Here is a 26187-nt window from a genome sequence, read left to right on the forward strand (position 1 = left end):
CTACCAGGCTTTTATGTAGGCATTCGTGACTATGCCGCCTACCAGGCCTTTATGTAGGTTTTCGTGTGACTATGCCGCCTACCAAGCCTTTATGTTGGCATTCGTGTTACTATGTCGCCTACCAGGCCTTTATGTAGGCATTCCTGTGACTCATTCGTGTGACTATGTCGCCTACCAGGCCTTTATGTAGGCATTCGTGTTACTATCAACTGTTAACAAAAATGAATTTGAATGGGTTTTTTTTTTTGTTTTTTTTTTAATTCTGTACTCATTCCAGATAGGACGATTTTTAATTAAAACATTTAATTAGTATAACGTGTAGTGGTACGAAGATGCAGGTTCAAACAAACAGCTAAAATATATATGATTAGTTAAGAGACGAAATTGATTACAGATGTATAACTATGTAGCTAGATGAAGCAGATAGCTAGATGGAGTAGATGAACATATTGTAAATATTGTATTATTTAGATGAAGTGGATTTTACTATGCTGATGATATCTCTTTGGTTTGTTGAAGTAGGCTTTTCTTGGCTTTTCTTAAGTGCTAAGAAGGTTTTTTTCAAGAATAAGTCCTCCTCAAGATCGTCTATTTCCATTCCTGAGGTTTTAGGAGATAAGTCAATAAATTGTTGGAAAACTGCTAGTTGGACAGTATAAATCGTTTGGTTGCCTTCTTGATCTCCATCGAGATTTGCTTTGTTTTTATTATCGACATTTTTGCCGAAACATAGTTTCCACACATGAAAGAAGAATTAATGGTATGTCCAGTTTTGTGATGCAGTTCTTGCATGCAAACATAGATGAGATGGACACCATACATGGCTCTGCTTTAAATGGATGTTTCCTAGCTACATATTTAACATTGTGTAGGTCTTCCAAATGCGCAGCAATTTTTTGCGACGTTGACAGGAATTTTGTATCTTCGAAGTTTTTCACAGCTAAGAAGTGAAAATTGTATGAATGCACAAAGTGGTGTCGTCTGCAATGATTGTACTTTTAGAGTTAAAGTTCAAAAAAAAGTTCAAGCATGCATGGTTATGTTGCAACGTGGAATCTAGTTTGACGACTTTGGCTGTGATTACAACCTGTAAAGATAAATTGGAACAGGTGGATTGATATGAAAAGATGAAACATACAAAAAGAAATGTAATAACAAGTTTTAGGAGTCATACACAAAAACGTTCAGAAATTATTGGTTTGGTATTTTTTGTTGTGCTACAAGATTTCATTTTTGCAGTTTGTATAATCTTTTTTTTCTGAAAGTAGAGGGCATTTTTAAAATGCAAGGAAAGCATGGATAATTATGTTGGAATTTCAGATGCCTGTATGGTGTGTATTTGGTTTCAATAATGACACATAATTGGTCATGTCAAAGGAATTGAAAAAAGTTGAGTCGATCTTGTCTTCAAAGAAGGGAAGCAATCTGACGTAAGACCCAGAGTTTTACAGGTGCGACAGACATCTTTGTCAATATCTTATAGAACCTCTGTCCATCTTGTTATCATATGGGGTTTTTCGAAGAAAAATATGTGGACAGAAAAACATAAAGCATGATGAGTATATATAGTCGAGGAATGTTAGGGAAGGATTTATGTTAAAATGTTTTTATCATGATAAATTGTATATAGATATTGTTGTTTCTGCTTCTTATTTTTATTGTAGACGAGACCAGTTCAGGATGGAACAATATGTAATATGAAATTGATTGATGATAAAAGAGGAAAGCTATTAATATTGTAGGAAAATTAAATGCTTTTTCTTTATATTTAACAGATGAATGTTAGCTTGAAATTATGGATTATTATTGGACATTTCGATTGTGTCAAATATGTTTTGTTTCAAAAGATTGTGTGATCATAAAACAACAATTGGCATCATGTGTTCATTTTATTGTTCGTTAAATGAGCCTTTTACAGCTCTTAATTCTTCATTTGCAAATCAATATTAAAGATAAAAATAGCTTTCTAGTTTTGTCTTCATTCGTTGCATACAAATGTATTATCACATAAAATTGAGCATGACATATCATCCTTCATTATCTGACTTGCTATCAATTACTGATACATCTAATTATGACACACGCCCCTCTACATTTTGTATTTGTTTCACCGAACATACGATAAGCGTTACCAAAATCATATCGCTCCCTATTTATTTGAGCAAGCAAATCCCTAGAAAAAAAGTTGTTCCAGTTCTTTGTTCTTTCAGCCATTCATATAGCCTAAACCTCTTTTTTTTGTCTCGTACTCTTTGTACATTTAATGCTAACACATGTAAAACGTCAATAACCTCATAATATTGTGTTTCATGTCCCAATCTTTTTAGATTTTTTGTTTCCTCTACTGGTGAAGGTCGTGATCTCTGCTTCGATTCATTTCCATCTCTTGTCCTGACAAGTGTCTTGTCTTTCTGTATCCGACTCGAGGACACGCTCAATTGGTCCTGTGCAACTATTTCCAAGCTTCCTGTCCGATCCCTTTGGGTTCATCTCTATACAGTTCCTTGTCTGATTGTCTTTGTACTTGTCTGCCCTGCAGGTAGAGCGTAAGAATTGTACCTGCTGCCCCCATTGCATGATCGTAAGAGACGACTAAATTTGGGATCTTATCTTTTCTCTTCTTTCTTAAAAATGATCTTCCTAATGTCTCCCTTGACAATGCCTCACTTTTGTCCTTTACTTGAGCGTTCACCCCTGTGAGGAAGGTTTTTGGTTCTGTCCCCTAGCCCAGAAATACCAGAGTCTTTTAAAATGGTAGTTACTCCTGCTTAGCGCTCAGCATTTTGAGAGTGGGACGACTGGTTTGCTCGTTGTAAGTATAATGTGACCGGGTGGGGTGTGCTGCTGGGTGTCTTCGGCAGTATGCTCGAGTGAGGTAGCACTATAAATTGGCAAAAGTTCCGGACTATCACAAGGAGACTTAACACGAACATGAATGTTGCACGCATGGAGGCCGTCCTTAGCTGTTGATAGGACGTTAAACAAATAAAACCAAACCAAACTAAACATTGTGGTTGTTCTCCGTCTTCTTTACTTTGTTTTCGTCACTGTTTTTCTGTCTTATCTTCGTTACTGTCCGTCCAGTCGTTCCGAATAAAACCATTGTACATCCATTCTGCTAGTGCCCAATTTAATTGCAAAATTTGCATACCAACCCTATCGTGCACTCATAAGATGAGTGACCTCCCTCTTTACATTTTTTGCAAATGTTTTTCCTTTCATTGTTACAATCCAATACTTCTTTTGTTTAGCCATAGTACCAAAGTCCAGCGTTGCACTTTCCAAAATCAAGAAATTTTGGAAGACGATTGGACAGCTTTTCTACGATAACTATGCGATCTCCGGTGTCGCTGTTCGTTAATTTGTTATTAATCAGTAGCTTCTCAAGATACAAGTCAATGATCTTACAGTTTTTTCAGCGTAAGAGCCCACCGTGTATGGCCGTCGTCATCCGACATCGGTACACTACAATCGTAAACTTTACCACCACACCTAGGGCCAATGTAAAACCCTGGGGTGATGAAATTTTACAATATTGATAAAGCACCTTCATGCCTTCCTATCCATGTAGAACATTTGATAATAATATATCTGTGTGTTGATTTTTGTAATTTCAAAAAATTTGATTCTTTTTGGCCCTGCTCGTGTCCCCTGTGAACAACAACAAACTGCTGTCACACACTTAAAATTTTAACTAAAATTTCAATAATTTCCGATAAAAATTAAACAAATTATGCTCATGTTTTTTGTTTTATTAATATATAACTTCAGTAAAATTTAGTCCCTCCCCAGGCAGGTAAGGGAAACCAATAAAATGTAGCCCCTACCTAAAAGGTACATGAAACCAGTAAAAATTAGCCTCTCCCCAGGCAGGTATGGGAAATCAACAAAGTGTAGCCCTCCCCAAAAGGTATGTGAAACTAGTAAAATTTAGCCCCTCCCCAGGCAGGTATTTGAAACCAAATGGCCATGAAATGTACTCTTTTGATAAACCTTGAGGCCCTTCCATCCATTAAGAGAACTTGATTTTATCATATCTGGAGCTTGAGAAAATTATTTATGAAATATCAGTCATTTTAACAAGCTTTACATGTAAAAATTCTAGTTTCTGAGAAGCAAAAGTAAAAACTCAAAATGTAAAATTATATCGAATACAAAATTTGTAAGACAGTCAGTATTCCCGTTTTAAGATAACGTCAGTAGCTCTTGACAAATAAGGGATACAAGCTCTTTATCTATGTTGGTGGCCTAAAAAATTTAATACAAAAGCATATTAGACCACAGAGTCCTTATTATTCAAATTTGAAGCATGAAAGAGCATGAAAATATCAGAACACAAAAACTCATAAATACATTTTATCAAAGCGAATTTTAAAATATTTTATTATTATACTAACCCAAGTTCCCTCTGTGGGTACTAGTGGGAGACATAATTCCAAATCGTGCAGAGGTTATGAATCTAGGTAAATTAATTACGACTGTATTCTAAGTTGCTTGAACTTAACATTGATAAGAATTAATTGTCCACAGTCCAGCTAGTGCTTCTAGCAGTACTTTGGTACATTTTGTATGACTAGATGGTAAATCAGATACCGGTCACAGCTGGTAAAGTGTAGAAATGACAAATCTGACAATTAACCTGCTCTCATCAGTAGTGAATGGTCACTGGTCTTTCTTCCACTCATGTCAGGATAAAATCATTCATTCGCATGAATTATTATCTCTCTTTCCCTTCAACATCTGGCCCTCTTGGAGATGATATGATGCATATCAACTTTTGCTGAATACCGATAGTTAAGTAGTAAAGCTTCAAAGCAAAATGTTTGATTTTAGCATTCTCTGCAATAATTCAGGCTAAACACATATGTTTGTTCACTTGGTGAATAAAGACTTACTCTACTAAATTCATTCTTTTGTAAAGAGAAAAAATGAAATAATGTACTTTTCAGAACAAACAATAAATTTGTTCCACCATATGCCTCTTGAACAAAACAAAGGGTTGTCCTCCATCCATATAGAAATGTTTTCTGAACCCTTGTAGTGACGGAGTTCCCTCAACTCCCACGTGCAACAGTCCATGTAAAATAGATGTACAGGTAGTGGATGAGGAGGATTAGAGTCACACTCTGTGTCCGTAAATATATCCTGATAGTGCATTATAACAGCACAGTGCTGTTTTTTTCTATGTGGTAGGATGAAACAACACTCTATTGCGTCCTGTATCTATCACACATACCTACACTGTATAACTGTACAGTACCACTTCCTTACCCACACAACACTTCCCTAACACCTACTCGGTTGATTTCCGTGCCTTAACCTCCTGTCCACAATATACAGTTGTAGGATCCAGTAGAGCAATGCTTCCTGATTAAGAAGTATCCAGATGCTGCTGTCAGCATTTGAGTTTGAATATAGAACACTGTACCCACCAAATGTTTGGCAGGACTGTCACACATGAGTAGCACAGACTCTTTACACAACCATCAGTATTGAAGTTCCACATAACATGGACTAAAGTGAGCATCAACAGGCAGGGAAGGACCTGTAACAAAGATATGAGAACAATATGAATACACATTTTAATCTACAAATGTACTACAAAAATTAGGATTTCTGATAGTCTTTTTAAAAGCATGTATGACAAAATGGAAATACAAAAAGAAGCAACTTACCAGTATTGTACAAGGATTGTCTCCCTTTATACATTATTCCTTTTCTACCATTTTATTCATCTTAACAAATGGGTAATAGTTTAATACAGCGCAAATTTATTTATGACCAATTTCACTTATACCATTAATAATGTATTATACAACAGTGAGTCAATAATGAGACATACAGCAGTACATGTATTTTAATCACTCGTTTTCACATGTAGCAATCTGCATGTACAGGATCAAAATTCATAAACTTCTGACATATAGTACTCGATATTACTGCATATATTTCTGAAACTAGTTTAACATACCTTTGAAAATTGTCTCTAGGCTCAGCCACTTTATACCTCACCATAAATGTTGCTAAAATATCAGCTACCTGTGAAATTGCAAATATTTACGATAAAAATGCATTAATATAGAAATGGTATTGTTTTAACAGTTGCATAGCATATACTTTTTAAATTAATTTTATATATTATATATCTTTATGTTAAATTTTACAGTGTCTTGAGAAATTAATGATCACATACTTATATTTTATAGTAGGAAATGATAAATCTTACCTGGAATATGGAATAAATAGTTGCTTATTCTATTTTATGAAAATGCAAAACTTGAATAGTCAAGCAAAGATATTTTACTTATAGCTTTTCAGTTGAAAAATCAGTACTACTAATATTTGCCATTAGCTGCTATCATTAATTTCAATCTACTGAGAAATGTATATTTGTATGAGCTGTTTAAGTCTCATTGTAACTGGTATATACCTTATCTGGAACGTCCTCATGGACAGCGTGACCACTCTGTGGTAAAACCTGCATCTGAAATTTACCTGCAAGTACAATCAAACAAGGTGTGTATATGTGGTAGATTAATAACTCTATACTAAGTCATGTTTCAAAAGAAGCATATCTGTATAAATTTTCTGTATAACACCAATCTTGTGTATTTACTATGTACATTAAAGAGCCAAAAGATATTTTTTTAAATGAATATTTCTGGATAAAAATTACTGTTGTACTTATACCTAATGGCAGGGTTTGCCATGCTGTACATTTGACAGTTAATACCCGGTATTATGGAAAGTGACAAATCAATTTTAACATACATGGGTTTACAAATACATGTATGATCAATTTTAGTACAGGTTCCAACTACACATCAATCAAACATTATGATATATGTACTTACCTTGCATTTGTCCAATTGTTAAATCCTTATCTAGTCTGTCAACACCTATTAAAGAAAGGAAATTATTTCTAAGCTGTTTAAAATCAACACAGTATAAGTATTTAAAATACAAGAATAAATTAATAATCATTACCAAAGAAAATAAGAACCACTAAAGTATAACTTACCTGCAAGAACCAACATTTTAGGAACTTCGCAGGATAAAAACCGTTGAGAAAGGCCTTGAAACCAACCTAATGAAAGTCATGAAATTGAAAATAGTCATTAAGATTTTTAATGTAGTATGAAGAAATTAATTCCTACTACCCACATACAATGTTACATTACATACATGATTAGTTCAGTTGTAATAAACACAAAAGAATACATCCATATTTAATGTCATTTAGTCATTACAAACATCTCTCCATTAAACACTATTAGAAATCAATTCTATTTACATGTATAAACAAGCAGAAGTTTGTATACATATACAAAATAGCCTATGGTCAAAAACTGTAAATTTAACATCAAATACCTTTCCAGTACTTTTCTGTTTTCCCTAGATCTATCCGCCATGTGTACTGGGATGTGTGTTCCATCTGTAATAAAGAATTATTTTTCCATATTTATTAAACCACTGTATGGTGTAAACAGGTACAACTTATTCTAAGTCAGCAAGCTTTTGTCAGTGAAAATAATCTGAACTGCTTAATACCAATGGGGTTTCAACAACTCTGACCAAATATGACAAATATATCACGACAGACAAAATTTTATCATATTTAAAACTTCAAATTCCTTCCCTGAACTTCCAGATAGCAAAGATTTTGGTACATTATGGAGGAACACCTAGGTGAGTGGCTCAAACATAGTTATAATAATAAATTATAACATCTATTTAAAGGTTCAAACTTAACACTAACAAGGAACTGGTTAACAGTGGTGTCCAGATTAACTTCAATAAACAGAAATCTGCACCACACTCACAGATGGTTTGGGTGATTTGAAATGATCTGAGCTGCTAGACTGTTGAGATTCTGGTGGGGATACACTTTCTCCATCTTCATCTTCCTCCTGTATGGTATCACCAACCCTTGATCCTGATGTGCTAACCTCTGATTCGGTACTTTGATCCATTTCTGATGTAGCAGTTTCCTGAGTATCAAGTCTGCAAATGATAGAGAGAAAAGTTCTTTCAAAAGTTTTTTTTCTATTACCTTATATATCTTATATTATTTATGTTTGTAGCCAATTTCAAAATGATTCCTTTTTTGATCCAACAAAAGAAACTTTTATCTTAAGCTCATGATAGGCATTACAGAGATACATGTATAATAACAATATTAAAAGCCTACACGTATATCTTTGACATTTTTAAAGAATGTTTTTTATGGCTCTTACCGCTTTACCTGCCCAACCATGGACACCTTGGCAGAGTCAAGATTTCTTATCTGTCCACTGCGAACACTACAAATATAATCTTGTGTTTGAGGCATTTGCAAATTCAATAAATAAAAGAATTTGAAAAGCAACTCCTCTTTGCTCCATAATGAAGCCTATTTTATTCAGTAACTACCAATAATTCAAGGTACTTCAGAATACTGCTATATCATCATATCATATTAGGAGGCTGCTTCAGGAGCTTAATTTCCTTATAAACCTTGGGCGGTAATAATGTATTTGTAAGAATGATGTCACAGTTGAAATTTAAGTTAAGATTCATAGACTCAGATTTGTTGATGTTTAGTCCTTCGCTTGTTTTGTGATTTGATTGATAATTTCATTATCAAAATTGTGAGTATTGATCAAGAAAAATAACATCTGAACAAATAATCTTTTTCATTGATAAAAAAAGACTACACAATTAAAATCAATTTAACAATCTTTACTCTACTAAAATAGACCACTCTAAAATGTATTGTTTGGAGTTTTATTATATCCTACATTTCTAGTACATCTGTACTAACCTCCACTCAATAGCATGCTCCAGGGACTTAAATGTAGATGGTCTTCCACGCAGAAAACTCTGCATACTGTTCAATGAATCCATCGCAGTGCCTGTTCAACAAAACTATATATTGTATTTGAGTATCTAACAGACAAAATGGGGAGATCATCTGTTGTAGGTGATGAAAGTGGCTGTAACAACAGAAGATAAAGGAGACCATCTGTTGTAGGTGATGGGAGTTACAGTAAGATAAAGGGGAGATCATCTGTTGTAGGTGATGTGAGTTACAGTAAGATAAGGGGAGATCATCTGTTGTAGGTGATGGGAGTTACAGTAAGATAAGGGGAGATCATCTGTTGTAGGTGATGGGAGTTACAGTAAGATAAGGGGAGACCATCTGTTGTAGGTGATGGGAGTTACAGTAAGATAAGGGGAGATCATCTGTTGTAGGTTATGGGAGTTACAGTAAGATAAGGGGAGATCATCTGTTGTAGGTGATGGGAGTTACAGTAAGATAAAGCTAGACCATCTGTTGTAGGTGATGGGAGTTACAGTAAGATAAGGGGAGACCATCTGTTGTAGGTGATGGGAGTTACAGTAAGATAAGGGGAGATCATCTGTTGTAGGTGATGGGAGTTACAGTAAGATAAGGGGAGACCATCTGTTGTAGGTGATGGGAGTTACAGTAAGATAAGGGGAGATCATCTGTTGTAGGTGATGGGAGTTACAGTAAGATAAAGGGAGACCATCTGTTGTAGGTGATGGGAGTTACAGTAAGATAAGGGGAGACCGTCTGTTGTAGGTGATGGGAGTTACAGTAAGATAAGGGGAGATCATCTGTTGTAGGTGATGGGAGTTACAGTAAGATAAGGGGAGATCATCTGTTGTAGGTGATGGGAGTTACAGTAAGATAAGGGGAGACCACCTGTTGTAGGTGATGGGAGTTACAGTAAGATAAGGGGAGACCATCTGTTGTAGGTGATGGGAGTTACAGTAAGATAAGGGGAGACCATCTGTTGTAGGTAATGGGAGTTACAGTAAGATAAGGGGAGATCATCTGTTGTAGGTGATGGGAGTTACAGTAAGATAAAGGGAGATCATCTGTTGTAGGTGATGGGAGTTACAGTAAGATAAGGGGAGATCATCTGTTGTAGGTGATGGGAGTTACAGTAAGATAAAGGGAGATCATCTGTTGTAGGTGATGGGAGTTACAGTAAGATAAGGGGAGATCATCTGTTGTAGGTGATGGGAGTTACAGTAAGATAAGGGAGATCATCTGTTGTAGGTGATGGGAGTTACAGTAAGATAAGGGGAGATCATCTGTTGTAGGTGATGGGAGTTACAGTAAGATAAGGGGAGATCATCTGTTGTAGGTGATGGGAGTTACAGTAAGATAAGGGGAGATCATCTGTTGTAGGTGATGGGAGTTACAGTAAGATAAGGGGAGATCATCTGTTGTAGGTGATGGGAGTTACAGTAAGATAAGGGGAGATCATCTGTTGTAGGTGATGGGAGTTACAGTAAGATAAGGGGAGACCATCTGTTGTAGGTGATGGGAGTTACAGTAAGATAAAGGGAGACCATCTGTTGTAGGTGATGGGAGTTACAGTAAGATAAAGGGAGATCATCTGTTGTAGGTGATGGGAGTTACAGTAAGATAAGGGGAGATCATCTGTTGTAGGTGATGGGAGTTACAGTAAGATAAGGGGAGATCATCTGTTGTAGGTGATGGGAGTTACAGTAAGATAAGGGGAGATCATCTGTTGTAGGTGATGGGAGTTACAGTAAGATAAGGGGAGACCATCTGTTGTAGGTGATGGGAGTTACAGTAAGATAAGGGGAGACCATCTGTTGTAGGTGATGGGAGTTACAGTAAGATAAGGGGAGATCATCTGTTGTAGGTGATGGGAGTTACAGTAAGATAAAGGGAGACCATCTGTTGTAGGTGATGGGAGTTACAGTAAGATAAGGGAGATCATCTGTTGTAGGTGATGGGAGTTACAGTAAGATAAGGGGAGATCATCTGTTGTAGGTGATGGGAGTTACAGTAAGATAAGGGGAGACCATCTGTTGTAGGTGAGGGGAGTTACAGTAAGATAAGGGAGATCATCTGTTGTAGGTGATGGGAGTTACAGTAAGATAAGGGGAGATCATCTGTTGTAGGTGATGGGAGTTACAGTAAGATAAGGGGAGATCATCTGTTGTAGGTGATGGGAGTTACAGTAAGATAAGGGGAGATCATCTGTTGTAGGTGATGGGAGTTACAGTAAGATAAGGGGAGATCATCTGTTGTAGGTGATGGGAGTTACAGTAAGATAAGGGGAGATCATCTGTTGTAGGTAATGGGAGTTACAGTAAGATAAAGGGAGATCATCTGTTGTAGGTGATGGGAGTTACAGTAAGATAAAGGGAGATCATCTGTTGTAGGTAATGGGAGTTACAGTAAGATAAGGGGAGACCATCTGTTGTAGGTGATGGGAGTTACAGTAAGATAAGGGGAGATCATCTGTTGTAGGTGATGGGAGTTACAGTAAGATAAGGGGAGACCATCTGTTGTAGGTGATGGGAGTTACAGTAAGATAAGGGGAGATCATCTGTTGTAGGTGATGGGAGTTACAGTAAGATAAGGGGAGACCATCTGTTGTAGGTGATGGGAGTTACAGTAAGATAAGGGGAGACCATCTGTTGTAGGTGATGGGAGTTACAGTAAGATAAGGGGAGATCATCTGTTGTAGGTGATGGGAGTTACAGTAAGATAAGGGGAGACCATCTGTTGTAGGTGATGGGAGTTACAGTAAGATAAGGGGAGATCATCTGTTGTAGGTGATGGGAGTTACAGTAAGATAAGGGGAGACCATCTGTTGTAGGTGATGGGAGTTACAGTAAGATAAGGGGAGACCATCTGTTGTAGGTGATGGGAGTTACAGTAAGATAAGGGGAGACCATCTGTTGTAGGTGATGGGAGTTACAGTAAGATAAGGGGAGATCATCATGTTGTAGGTGATGGGAGTTACAGTAAGATAAGGGGAGACCATCTGTTGTAGGTGATGGGAGTTACAGTAAGATAAGGGGAGATCATCTGTTGTAGGTGATGGGAGTTACAGTAAGATAAGGGGAGACCATCTGTTGTAGGTGATGGGAGTTACAGTAAGATAAGGGGAGACCATCTGTTGTAGGTGATGGGAGTTACAGTAAGATAAGGGGAGATCATCTGTTGTAGGTGATGGGAGTTACAGTAAGATAAGGGGAGATCATCTGTTGTAGGTGATGGGAGTTACAGTAAGATAAGGGGAGACCATCTGTTGTAGGTGATGGGAGTTACAGTAAGATAAGGGGAGATCATCTGTTGTAGGTGATGGGAGTTACAGTAAGATAAGGGGAGACCATCTGTTGTAGGTGATGGGAGTTACAGTAAGATAAGGGGAGACCATCTGTTGTAGGTGATGGGAGTTACAGTAAGATAAAGGGAGACCATCTGTTGTAGGTGATGGGAGTTACAGTAAGATAAGGGGAGATCATCTGTTGTAGGTGATGGGAGTTACAGTAAGATAAGGGGAGATCCATCTGTTGTAGGTGATGGGAGTTACAGTAAGATAAGGGAGACCATCTGTTGTAGGTGATGGGAGTTACAGTAAGATAAGGGGAGATCATCTGTTGTAGGTGATGGGAGTTACAGTAAGATAAGGGGAGACCATCTGTTGTAGGTGATGTGAGTTACAGTAAGATAAGGGGAGACCATCTGTTGTAGGTGATGGGAGTTACAGTAAGATAAGGGGAGATCATCTGTTGTAGGTGATGGGAGTTACAGTAAGATAAGGGGAGATCCATCTGTTGTAGGTGATGGGAGTTACAGTAAGATAAGGGGAGACCATCTGTTGTAGGTGATGGGAGTTACAGTAAGATAAGGGGAGATCATCTGTTGTAGGTGATGGGAGTTACAGTAAGATAAGGGAGATCATCTGTTGTAGGTGATGGGAGTTACAGTAAGATAAGGGGAGACCATCTGTTGTAGGTGATGGGAGTTACAGTAAGATAAGGGGAGACCATCTGTTGTAGGTGATGGGAGTTACAGTAAGATAAGGGAGATCATCTGTTGTAGGTGATGGGAGTTACAGTAAGATAAGGGGAGATCATCTGTTGTAGGTGATGGGAGTTACAGTAAGATAAGGGGAGATCATCTGTTGTAGGTGATGGGAGTTACAGTAAGATAAAGGGAGATCCATCTGTTGTAGGTGATGGGAGTTACAGTAAGATAAGGGGAGACTATCTGTTGTAGGTGATGGGAGTTACAGTAAGATAAAGGGAGATCATCTGTTGTAGGTGATGGGAGTTACAGTAAGATAAAGGGAGATCATCTGTTGTAGGTGATGGGAGTTACAGTAAGATAAGGGGAGATTATCTGTTGTAGGTGATGGGAGTTACAGTAAGATAAGGGGAGATCATCTGTTGTAGGTGATGGGAGTTACAGTAAGATAAAGGGAGACCATCTGTTGTAGGTGATGGGAGTTACAGTAAGATAAGGGGAGATCATCTGTTGTAGGTGATGGGAGTTACAGTAAGATAAAGGGAGACCATCTGTTGTAGGTGATGGGAGTTACAGTAAGATAAGGGGAGATTATCTGTTGTAGGTGATGGGAGTTATAGTAAGATAAGGGGAGATCATCTGTTGTAAGTGATGGGAGTTACAGTAAGATAAAGGGGAGACCATCTGTTGTAGGTGATGGGAGTTACAGTAAGATAAAGGGGAGATCATCTGTTGTAGGTGATGGGAGTTACAGTAAGATAAAGGGAGACCATCTGTTGTAGGTGATGGGAGTTACAGTAAGATAAAGGGAGATCATCTGTTGTAGGTAATGGGAGTTACAGTAAGATAAGGGGAGACCATCTGTTGTAGGTGATGGGAGTTACAGTAAGATAAAGGGAGAGCATCTGTTGTAGGTGATGGGAGTTACAGTAAGATAAGGGGAGACCATCTGTTGTAGGTGATGGGAGTTACAGTAAGATAAGGGAGACCATCTGTCGTAGGTGATGGAGTTACAGTAAGATAAAGGGAGATCATCTGTTGTAGGTAATGGGAGTTACAGTAAGATAAGGGGAGACCATCTGTTGTAGGTGATGGGAGTTACAGTAAGATAAGGGGAGATCATCTGTTGTAGGTGATGGGAGTTACAGTAAGATAAGGGGAGACCATCTGTTGTAGGTGATGGGAGTTACAGTAAGATAAAGGGAGACCATCTGTTGTAGGTGATGGGAGTTACAGTAAGATAAAGGGAGATCATCTGTTGTAGGTAATGGGAGTTACAGTAAGATAAGGGGAGACCATCTGTTGTAGGTGATGGGAGTTACAGTAAGATAAGGGAGACCATCTGTTGTAGGTGATGGGAGTTACAGTAAGATAAGGGGAGACCATCTGTTGTAGGTGATGGGAGTTACAGTAAGATAAGGGGAGACCATCTGTTGTAGGTGATGGGAGTTACAGTAAGATAAGGGGAGACCATCTGTTGTAGGTGATGGGAGTTACAGTAAGATAAGGGGAGACCATCTGTTGTAGGTGATGGGAGTTATAGTAAGATAAGGGGAGATTATCTGTTGTAGGTGATGGGAGTTACAGTAAGATAAGGGAGATCATCTGTTGTAGGTAATGGGAGTTACAGTAAGATAAAGGGGAGACCATCTGTTGTAGGTGATGGGAGTTACAGTAAGATAAAGGGAGATCATCTGTTGTAGGTAATGGGAGTTACAGTAAGATAAGGGGAGACCATCTGTTGTAGGTGATGGGAGTTACAGTAAGATAAAGGGAGACCATCTGTTGTAGGTAATGGGAGTTATAGTAAGATAAGGGGAGATTATCTGTTGTAGGTGATGGGAGTTACAGTAAGATAAAGGGAGATCATCTGTTGTAGGTAATGGGAGTTACAGTAAGATAAGGGGAGATCATCTGTTGTAGGTGATGGGAGTTACAGTAAGATAAAGGGAGATCATCTGTTGTAGGTAATGGGAGTTACAGTAAGATAAGGGGAGACCATCTGTTGTAGGTGATGGGAGTTACAGTAAGATAAGGGGAGACCATCTGTTGTAGGTGATGGGAGTTATAGTAAGATAAGGGGAGATTATCTGTTGTAGGTGATGGGAGTTACAGTAAGATAAAGGGAGATCATCTGTTGTAGGTGATGGGAGTTACAGTAAGATAAGGGGAGACCATCTGTTGTAGGTGATGGGAGTTACAGTAAGATAAAGGGAGACCATCTGTTGTAGGTGATGGGAGTTACAGTAAGATAAAGGGAGATCATCTGTTGTAGGTAATGGGAGTTACAGTAAGATAAGGGGAGACCATCTGTTGTAGGTGATGGGAGTTACAGTAAGATAAGGGAGATCATCTGTTGTAGGTGATGGGAGTTACAGTAAGATAAGGGGAGACCATCTGTTGTAGGTGATGGGAGTTACAGTAAGATAAGGGGAGACCATCTGTTGTAGGTGATGGGAGTTACAGTAAGATAAGGGGAGATCATCTGTTGTAGGTGATGGGAGTTACAGTAAGATAAGGGGAGATCATCTGTTGTAGGTGATGGGAGTTACAGTAAGATAAGGGGAGACCATCTGTTGTAGGTGATGGGAGTTACAGTAAGATAAGGGGAGATCATCTGTTGTAGGTGATGGGAGTTACAGTAAGATAAGGGGAGATCATCTGTTGTAGGTGATGGGAGTTACAGTAAGATAAGGGGAGATCATCTGTTGTAGGTGATGGGAGTTACAGTAAGATAAGGGGAGATCATCTGTTGTAGGTGATGGGAGTTACAGTAATTTAAGGGGAGACCATCTGTTGTAGGTGATGGGAGTTACAGTAAGATAAGGGGAGATCATCTGTTGTAGGTGATGGGAGTTACAGTAAGATAAGGGGAGATCATCTGTTGTAGGTGATGGGAGTTACAGTAAGATAAGGGGAGATCATCTGTTGTAGGGGATGTGAGTTACAGTAAGATAAGGGGAGATCATCTGTTGTAGGTGATGTGAGTTACAGTAAGATAAGGGGAGATCGTCTGTTGTAGGTGATGGGAGTTACAGTAAGATAAGGGGAGATCATCTGTTGTAGGTGATGGGAGTTACAGTAAGATAAGGGGAGATCATCTGTTGTAGGTGATGGGAGTTACAGTAAGATAAGGGGAGATCATCTGTTGTAGGTGATGGGAGTTACAGTAAGATAAGGGGAGACCATCTGTTGTAGGTGATGGGAGTTACAGAAACAGAAGATAAAGGGAGATCATCTGTTGTAGGTGATGGGAGTTATAGTAAGATAAGGGGAGATTATCTGTTGTAGGTGATGGGAGTTACAGTAAGATAAGGGGAGATCATCTGTTGTAGGTGATGGGAGTTACAGTAAGATAAGGGGAGATCATCTGTTGTAGGTGATGGGAGTTACAGTAAGATAAGGGGAGATCATCTGTTGTAGGTGATGGGAGTTACAGTAAGATAAGGGGAGATCATCTGTTGTAGGTGATGGGAGTTACAGTAAGATAAGGGGAGACCATCTGTTGTAGGTGATGGGAGTTACAGAAACAGAAGATAAAGGGAGATCATCTGTTGTAGGTGATGGGAGTTATAGTAAGATAAGGGGAGATTATCTGTTGTAGGTGATGGGAGTTACAGTAAGATAAGGGGAGATCATCTGTTGTAGGTGATGGGAGTTACAGTAAGATAAGGGGAGATCATCTGTTGTAGGTGATGGGAGTTACAGTAAGATAAGGGGAGATCATCTGTTGTAGGTGATGTGAGTTACAGTAAGATAAGGGGAGATCATCTGTTGTAGGTGATGGGAGTTACAGTAAGATAAGGGGAGATCATCTGTTGTAGGTGATGGGAGTTACAGTAAGATAAGGGGAGATCATCTGTTGTAGGTGATGGGAGTTACAGTAAGATAAGGGGAGATCATCTGTTGTAGGTGATGGGAGTTATAGTAAGATAAGGGGAGATCATCTGTTGTAGGTGATGGGAGTTACAGTAAGATAAGGGGAGACCATCTGTTGTAGGTGATGGGAGTTACAGTAAGATAAGGGAGATCATCTGTTGTAGGTAATGGGAGTTACAGTAAGATAAGGGGAGATTCATCTGTTGTAGGTGATGGGAGTTACAGTAAGATAAGGGGAGATCATCTGTTGTAGGTGATGGGAGTTACAGTAAGATAAGGGGAGATCATCTGTTGTAGGTGATGGGAGTTACAGTAAGATAAGGGGAGATCATCTGTTGTAGGTGATGGGAGTTACAGTAAGATAAGGGGAGATCATCTGTTGTAGGTGATGGGAGTTACAGTAAGATAAGGGGAGATCATCTGTTGTAGGTGATGGGAGTTACAGTAAGATAAGGGGAGATCATCTGTTGTAGGTGATGGGAGTTACAGTAAGATAAGGGGAGATCATCTGTTGTAGGTGATGGGAGTTACAGTAAGATAAGGGGAGATCATCTGTTGTAGGTGATGGGAGTTACAGTAAGATAAGGGGAGATCATCTGTTGTAGGTGATGGGAGTTACAGTAAGATAAGGGGAGATCATCTGTTGTAGGTGATGGGAGTTACAGTAAGATAAGGGGGGATATCTGTTGTAGGTGATGGGAGTTACAGTAAGATAAGGGGAGATCATCTGTTGTAGGTGATGGGAGTTACAGTAAGATAAGGGGAGATCATCTGTTGTAGGTGATGGGAGTTACAGTAAGATAAGGGGAGATCATCTGTTGTAGGTGATGGGAGTTACAGTAAGATAAGGGGAGATCATCTGTTGTAGGTGATGGGAGTTACAGTAAGATAAGGGGAGATCATCTGTTGTAGGTGATGGGAGTTACAGTAAGATAAGGGGAGATCATCTGTTGTAGGTGATGGGAGTTACAGTAAGATAAGGGGAGATTATCTGTTGTAGGTGATGGGAGTTACAGTAAGATAAGGGGAGATCATCTGTTGTAGGTGATGGGAGTTACAGTAAGATAAGGGGAGATCATCTGTTGTAGGTGATGGGAGTTACAGTAAGATAAGGGGAGATCATCTGTTGTAGGTGATGGGAGTTACAGTAAGATAAGGGGAGATCATCTGTTGTAGGTGATGGGAGTTACAGTAAGATAAGGGGAGATTATCTGTTGTAGGTGATGGGAGTTACAGTAAGATAAGGGGAGATCATCTGTTGTAGGTGATGGGAGTTACAGTAAGATAAGGGGAGATCATCTGTTGTAGGTGATGGGAGTTACAGTAAGATAAGGGGAGATCATCTGTTGTAGGTGATGGGAGTTACAGTAAGATAAGGGGAGATCATCTGTTGTAGGTGATGGGAGTTACAGTAAGATAAGGGGAGATCATCTGTTGTAGGTGATGGGAGTTACAGTAAGATAAGGGGAGATCATCTGTTGTAGGTGATGGGAGTTACAGTAAGATAAGGGGAGATCATCTGTTGTAGGTGATGGGAGTTACAGTAAGATAAGGGGAGATCATCTGTTGTAGGTGATGGGAGTTACAGTAAGATAAGGGGAGATCATCTGTTGTAGGTGATGGGAGTTACAGTAAGATAAGGGGAGATCATCTGTTGTAGGTGATGGGAGTTACAGTAAGATAAGGGGAGATCATCTGTTGTAGGTGATGGGAGTTACAGTAAGATAAGGGGAGACCATCTGTTGTAGGTGATGGAGTTACAGTAAGATAAGGGGAGATCATCTGTTGTAGGTGATGGGAGTTACAGTAAGATAAGGGGAGATCATCTGTTGTAGGTGATGGGAGTTACAGTAAGATAAGGGGAGATCATCTGTTGTAGGTGATGGGAGTTACAGTAAGATAAAGGGAGACCATCTGTTGTAGGTGATGGGAGTTACAGTAAGATAAGGGGAGACCATCTGTTGTAGGTGATGGGAGTTACAGTAAGATAAGGGGAGATCATCTGTTGTAGGTGATGGGAGTTACAGTAAGATAAAGGGGAGATCATCTGTTGTAGGTGATGGGAGTTACAGTAAGATAAGGGAGATCATCTGTTGTAGGTGATGGGAAGTTACAGTAAGATAAGGGGGAGACCATCTGTTGTAGGTGATGGGAGTTACAGTAAGATAAGGGGAGATCATCTGTTGTAGGTGATGGGGAGTTACAGTAAGATAAGGGGAGATCATCTGTTGTAGGTGACTGGGAGTTACAGTAAGATAAGGGGAGATCATCTGTTGTAGGTGATGGGAGTTACAGTAAGATAAGGGGAGATTCATCTGTTGTAGGTGATGGGAGTACAGTAAGATTAAGGGGAGATCATCTGTTGTAGGTGATGTGAGTTACAGTAAGATAAGGGGAGATCATCTGTTGTAGGTGATGGGAGTTACAGTATAAGATAAAGGGAGATCATCTGTTGTAGGTGAGGGAGTTACAGTAAGATAAGGGAGACTCATCTGTTGTAGGTGATTGTGAGTTACAGTAAGATAAGGGGGAGATCATCTGTTGTAGGTTGATGGGAGTTACAGTACGATAAGGGAGATCATCTGTTGTAGGTGATGGGAGTTACAGTAAGATAAGGGGAGATCATCTGTTGTAGGTGATGGGAGTTACAGTAAGATAAGGGGAGATCATCTGTTGTAGGTGATGGGAGTTACAGTAAGATAAGGGGAGATCATCTGTTGTAGGTGATGGGAGTTACAGTAAGATAAGGGGAGATCATCTGTTGTAGGTGATGGGAGTTACAGTAAGATAAGGGAGATCATCTGTTGTAGGTGATGTGAGTTACAGTAAGATAAGGGGAGATCATCTGTTGTAGGTGATGGGAGTTACAGTAAGATTAAGGGGAGATCATCTGTTGTAGGTGATGGGAGTTACAGTAAGATAAGGGGAGATCATCTGTTGTAGGTGATGGGAGTTACAGTAAGATAAGGGAGATCATCTGTTGTAGGTGATGGGAGTTACAGTAAGATAAGGGGAGATCATCTGTTGTAGGTGATGGGAGTTACAGTAAGATAAGGGGAGATCATCTGTTGTAGGTGATGGGAGTTACAGTAAGATAAGGGGAGATCATCTGTTGTAGGTGATGGGAGTTACAGTAAGATAAGGGGAGATCATCTGTTGTAGGTGATGGGAGTTACAGTAAGATAAAGGGAGATCATCTGTTGTAGGTGATGGAGTACATTTAGTTAACTTAGGAGCATCTGTGTGTGATGGGAGTTGACTTATAGATAGGGGATCAACTGTTAGGTGATGACGTACAGAGAAAGGTGGAATCACGTTGAAGTGATGGAGTTACAAAAGATACAAGTTGGTAGATATCAGTTGTACGGTGATGGAAGTTACAGTATGATAACCACCAAGTGTGATTAACAGTAAGATAAGGGGGACATGCTAGTAGGTTATGGGCATTACAGTAAATACCATGGAAGATCATCTGCTATAAGGTCATGGATTCAGTAATAGTGGAAGATATTGTGTAGGTGATGGGAAGTATTAAACAGTCAAATAAAGTAGACATACTGTGTAGGTGTTTGAAAGTTACCATAAAAAAGGAAGTACATGTTGTAGGATATTAGTATATTATCGGGAATTATACATTGTAGCAATAATGGGATATATAGTAAATTTTTGGAGAATCATGTTGATGCCATCTTCAGTAGTAAGGGGAGATATAACTTTAGCTATATAAGTAAATAAAATTGGGAGATCTATCTTTTACATGAGGATAGTCCGAATTTCAATTTAAACATCTGTTTATATGATTTCAAGCAGGGAGAACGTATTATTGTACGGATGGGGTTTACAGAATGAAAGAATTTTTTTTGTATGGAACCTTAGTTAAGATTAAAGGGATCATTTTTACGTGCCACTGAGTTAACAGACACTACAGGAGATCAACTGACGAGTGTGGGACGTAAACAGTAAGATAAAACAAGAATGGGGTTTAGTAAATACAGGATTATTATTTAGTGATCAGAGACAAATACAGGGGGTTCACTGTTTTAGTATGAATATAATAATAAGGAATATTGTGTTTAGGTGAGGGACGTTTCTGTACAGTAGTGAAAACATTGTAGGTGCAAGGAATAGACAGTAAATTAAGGCAGCATTGTTGTAGTTGATTTAAGTATGATCAAGGAGATTATGTAGGTGTTTCGAACATAATCACTAGGCGGAGATCATCTGTTGTAGGTGATGGGAGTTACAGTAAGATAAGGGGAGATCATCTGTTGTAGGTGATGGGAGTTACAGTAAGATAAGGGGAGATCATCTGTTGTAGGTGATGGGAGTTACAGTAAGATAAGGGGAGAGTATCTGTTGTAGGTGATGGGAGTTACAGTAAGATAAGGGGAGACCATCTGTTGTAGGTGATGGGAGTTACAGTAAGATAAGGGGAGATCATCTGTTGTAGGTGATGGGAGTTACAGTAAGATAAGGGAGATCATCTGTTGTAGGTGATGGGAGTTACAGTAAGATAAGGGGAGATCATCTGTTGTAGGTGATGGGAGTTACAGTAAGATAAGGGGAGATCATCTGTTGTAGGTGATGGGAGTTACAGTAAGATTAGGGAGATCATCTGTTGTAGGTGATGTGAGTTACAGTAAGATAAGGGGAGATCATCTGTTGTAGGTGATGGGAGTTACAGTAAGATAAAGGGAGATCATCTGTTGTAGGTGATGGGAGTTACAGTAAGATAAGGGGAGATCATCTGTTGTAGGTGATGGGAGTTATAGTAAGATAAGGGGAGATCATCTGTTGTAGGTGATGGGAGTTACAGTAAGATAAGGGGAGATCATCTGTTGTAGGTGATGGGAGTTACAGTAAGATAAGGGGAGATCATCTGTTGTAGGTGATGGGAGTTACAGTAAGATAAAGGGAGATCATCTGTTGAAGGTGATGGGAGTTACGTTAAGATAAAGGGAGATCATCTGTTGAAGGTGATGGGAGTTACAGTAAGATAAGGGGAGATCATCTGTTGTAGGTGATGGGAGTTACAGTAAGATAAGAGGAGATTATCTGTTGTAGGTGATGGGAGTTACAGTAAGATAAGGGGAGATTATCTGTTATAGGTGATGGGAGTTACAGTAAGATAAGGGGAGGTCATCTGTTGTAGGTGATGGGAGTTACAGTAAGATAAGGGGAGATAATCTGTTGTAGGTGATGGGAGTTACAGTAAGATAAGGGGAGATCATCTGTTGTAGGTGATGTGAGTTACAGTAAGATAAGGGGAGATCATCTGTTGTAGGTGATGGGAGTTACAGTAAGATAAGGGGAGATAATCTGTTGTAGGTGATGGGAGTTACAGTAAGATAAGAGGAGATTATCTGTTGTAGGTGATGGGAGTTACAGTAAGATAAGGGGAGATTATCTGTTATAGGTGATGGGAGTTACAGAAAGATAAAGGGAGATCATCTGTTGTAGTTAATGGTGTGGCAGTAACAACAATAGATAAAAGAAGATAATGGGAGATAATCTTTGTAAGTGATGGGAGTGGCATTAATTTTGTAGGTGACAAGAGTGGCAGTAACAACAGTAGATAAAGTGAAATATGAATATCTTGTATGTGATGGGAGTAACAATAGCAACAGTAGAAAAAGGGAAATCATCTGTTACTGTGATCGGAGTGGCTGTAACAACAGTAGATCAAGGGAGATTATATATTGTAGGCGATGGGAGTTGTAGCTACAAGTGGCCCATGGGCAAAAATAGCCTGCCATTGGTGGTAAAATAAGTCAGTTATGGCACACTTAGGCCAAGTAACCTCAGGATTATGTCCAACATCATTACTGATTAATTACATTACTGACATAATTCCCTTCTGGTGATACGGGTACAAGAAGTCGCAAGTAGGGTTCTAATTAGAATATTCAATTTTGTAACTGATCCTTAAAGCAAATATGCAAATAGTTTATTTCTAATGTATTCTTCATTTAGATGTAGGAATAAGTCACCAACCTACCCTCAACAACATCAATCACAACAAGGCCAATTATTGATGGAATAAGTTTTCTTTCAGCAGTATGAACAGCAATAGCTCCTCCCATACTGAAACATCAATAAGTCACCACATTGATATAAATGCAGATTGCAGCGTAAGTATTGTGATGTACAATCTCTTTTGAAGTGTTTTAATAGATCCCCTCAGTCCTTAGACGACGCTTTATTGGCAACCTATAAAACAGTTGAGTCTACCAAACAAAGAACATTTTAATTTTTTTGTCCAGTGATGCATTCTGTAAGCAAAACTTTGTTTATAGATAAATAAACTTAAATGAAAATACTGTTAACTTTGGCAGGCTGCACATGTTCTCAGTATTAGTAGTGATAAAAGTGATTTACAGGTGCAATAAAGTACTTGAGCAAAGCATTGTCCTGATATGTTTTGTAGTATATCAGGTAAACTTTGGGTGTATCCCCTTAGATACAACCTGACATGTGTTAACTTACCTGTGACCAATCAGGATTATAGGTGGTGGCTCATCTCCATATAAGGATGTAACAACATCACCAACATCACTGTTAAAAAAATTCATTTCATAATTTTATACTTCAGTGAAAATATCAATGCCTTAGAATAATGACAATGTCTGACACATCAGCTCAAGTTACTATACAAAGTAACAGATGGAAATCGACACACCTGTTCAAGTAAAGGATATACAACACATTTAGTTTAACTTATGCTGGTTTACTTTGACCTTACTACCCCCGATACAAAAAGAACACCAGAAACGTAAGCAACGGAAGCAGATATACAAAAAATTATCAATTGTACATAGCAGTGTACTGTGTGAATACAGTATATACCTCTCAATTACTTAAGAAAAAATGGACATGCTAAAGCCTTTTCATTAGTCAATACCTGGACAGAGTCTCTGCACAAAGGTCATTATCATCTGTGGAAGATGTGTCACCTAAAAGTATTAAACATCAATAAAGAAGACATAACTGAAGGTCTTTTCTGTAAAAATTCCATAAAAAGAAAGTACAGGTATTATTAGTATATTTCAACTAGTACATTGTAGCAAAATGGATATATCTAACATTTTTAAATAGTTGTGCCATCTTCCTGAAGGCTGGACAAATGAACATATCACCTATAAATAAAATAAAATTGGAAACTTCTTTATACATCAAATATCCCGAAATTTTCAATTTAAACAATTGTTTTTATTTTTCAAGCACTGGTCATGAACAGTATTATTTACAAGATAGTGTTTAAATGAAAGATTTTTTTTTTCCAATCTGGACACCTGGTTTTGATTTATAAACATTATTTACCGTGCCCTCGAAGATCTAACGCAGCACACCTACAGGTCACCAACTGACAGAGTGTGGACTGAAACACAATAACAAAAAAAAGAAGAGTTTGAACTACATATTATTATTTTACAGAGAACATTGCATGTGTTCAACTTTTCTATCTAATAATAAATACATATATATATATTTGGATATTTATACTTTACTGATACAGTAGACTGAAAACAGGGGCAAAAATAGAACATAAACTTACAGGCATTGTGTTATTTATTTAAGTATGATCAAATGAATTATGTAAAGGATGTTTTCTCAACATAATCACTAGTTCTTGTTTTCTTGTCATTAAATTCATGCTGAGCTTGTGGTATTAGCTGGTAAATACCAGATGGTGTGTGTGTGTGTGTGTGTGGGGGGGGGGGGGGGGGGGGGGGGGGGGTCATTATACCGGTTATACTGGTAATTAAAGCTCTTTTACAGTACAATTTTTTTCCAAATTTTCATGAATCATTCAAATATACCATGACTATTTCACATAAACACAAGAAAGTAAGCTTACCGACACCAATGACCATGACAGAGCAGAAAATCCACCGCCATGTAGAAAGAGTAGAACTGGTCCAGATGTTCCACATTCATATAATCGAAATATCTTGTGTTCTATGTCAAGGTTTGTGTACCAGCTACCCAATTACAGTGTACATTTGTATATGAATTGTTTTTATCCTTCAATAACTGAGCAGCACTGAGTAAGGGGAACTTGGATTAACTGCCGGTATTAAATTTGGTGGCATTTCTACTGAACTGCAATAAATATAAACTTTAAAGGGTTAGGTTTATCATAAGATATGGGCTCTTCTAACGTGATAATACATCAGTATACATTGCACTATGTTCCTTATTTATGACAGCTAAAACGTCCAAAATGTGTAAATTAAAATACTGGGGAATAATAATACCACTGATTTATTGAAAAAGATACATTTTCACCAACTTGGACATCATGTTTCTGATCAAAGTACTTATCCCAGTGAACTGCAGTATAATCTTTCTTCCTCATCAGATTCCTCTTTGGCACTCCTCTTCTACAAGACAAAATCAAACAGATTAACATCTTGTGTTGTATGTCTACATATAGTTTACGGAATTCTGAGTTGACATGTCATTGTAACAAGCTGGACTGCTATATGTTCTTGTGGCATGCATATAACAGTAAGTTGAGTGAGTTGGCTACCATTGCAATTTTATCATCATTGCAATTGGCCATAAGCTGCAAAAATGGATAATTCTCTGTTAGCAGACAATTTGGAGAAAGAGAAAGTAATTTTGATGCAAAATCTGAACGTTTCCTAAATTGTCATAAAACAAATATATATCTAGTTTTGCTTCTAAATATCCAATATATCTATGCAAATAAAACATAATGAATTATACACAGTAAATTTAAGACCATAACAATATTATCATAATCATACTGATTGATCATCAATGTACATTCTCCATAAAAAGGCATCTACTATATATACACAATAAAGTATACCATTAGGCCTATGTTAAAATAACTGTCTCCAAAAATTTGTGCATTTGCGAATGAAAGAACAGAGAAAAGCACATTCCGATTGCCCATCAGGAATTGAACTCAGGTCCGCATTTTCTGAGCTCAAGAAGCATGCTCCATTAGCAGAGTGGCAAAGACCATATTCAACACTTTGAACAGGCCAGTAACTTCCGCGACAGTGACATTAGTTAAACTATCTGATTATATTCTGTGAAAATTACTTGCATGGGAACCAGCTGGGAATGACAGGTGCCCGGGATTCACGTCTTATATTTTCGTTGGCGTGTTTCAAAGGGGCTTATAATCTTATAATTTTATGAAAATAATGGACTTGTCAGATCAAATTGTTCCTACCCAACTCCCGATGGAGGCATTGGCGGCAAACCGCCAATCTTGGACTTCAAAGCTTGCCTCTCGAGAGCAGACATCTTTTCTTGATATGGAGCCAAAACGGATATGGATTGAATCTTTCGTACGGAGTTTATTTATATTACAAATATTTGTTCTACGATGTTAACATGGTATATTGATTTTCATGTATAATAACATTTAGTTATTTGATATCAACAGTGAACGTATATCAGTGTGAAGTCCAATAATTGTTTGTTTTTGTCAGTAAAAAAGAAATGATACGATCCGTTAG

The 26187-nt window shown here is 38.3% G+C and overlaps 1 protein-coding gene across 1 annotated transcript; it reads right to left on the reverse strand.

Annotated features, from left to right (window-relative positions):
• Window positions 1–4350: 4350 nt before the first annotated feature.
• LOC117328966 (protein phosphatase methylesterase 1-like) lies at window positions 4351–26024 on the reverse strand. The gene is made up of 16 exons (XM_033886608.1): window positions 25899–26024; window positions 24969–25071; window positions 24546–24638; window positions 24008–24065; window positions 23589–23640; window positions 23174–23242; window positions 22686–22771; window positions 8804–8894; window positions 8238–8303; window positions 7824–8004; window positions 7372–7435; window positions 7022–7087; window positions 6855–6899; window positions 6431–6495; window positions 5972–6039; window positions 4351–5545 (listed from the first exon to the last, which is right to left on the reverse strand). The coding sequence occupies exons 1-16, from the start codon at window positions 25970–25972 to the stop codon at window positions 5527–5529; spliced, it is 1200 nt and encodes a 399-aa protein (XP_033742499.1). The 5' UTR covers window positions 25973–26024; the 3' UTR covers window positions 4351–5526.
• Window positions 26025–26187: the final 163 nt, after the last annotated feature.

Source organism: Pecten maximus, chromosome 6 (genome assembly GCF_902652985.1).
Source record: "Pecten maximus chromosome 6, xPecMax1.1, whole genome shotgun sequence".
Lineage (NCBI taxonomy): Eukaryota > Metazoa > Mollusca > Bivalvia > Pectinida > Pectinidae > Pecten > Pecten maximus.

Excerpts from the sequence above, each read along its gene's own strand:
- LOC117328966 (XM_033886608.1), bottom strand. The coding sequence starts at position 25,972 with ATGTCTGCTCTCGAGAGGCAAGCTTTGAAGTCCAAGATTGGCGGTTTG. Across the intron at positions 8,895-22,685 it reads TGTGATTGATGTTGTTGAGG|GCACTGCGATGGATTCATTG; the intron begins GTAGGTTGGTGA and ends TTTGTTGAACAG. Across the intron at positions 6,900-7,021 it reads TAAAATGTTGGTTCTTGCAG|GTGTTGACAGACTAGATAAG; the intron begins GTAAGTTATACT and ends TTTCTTTAATAG.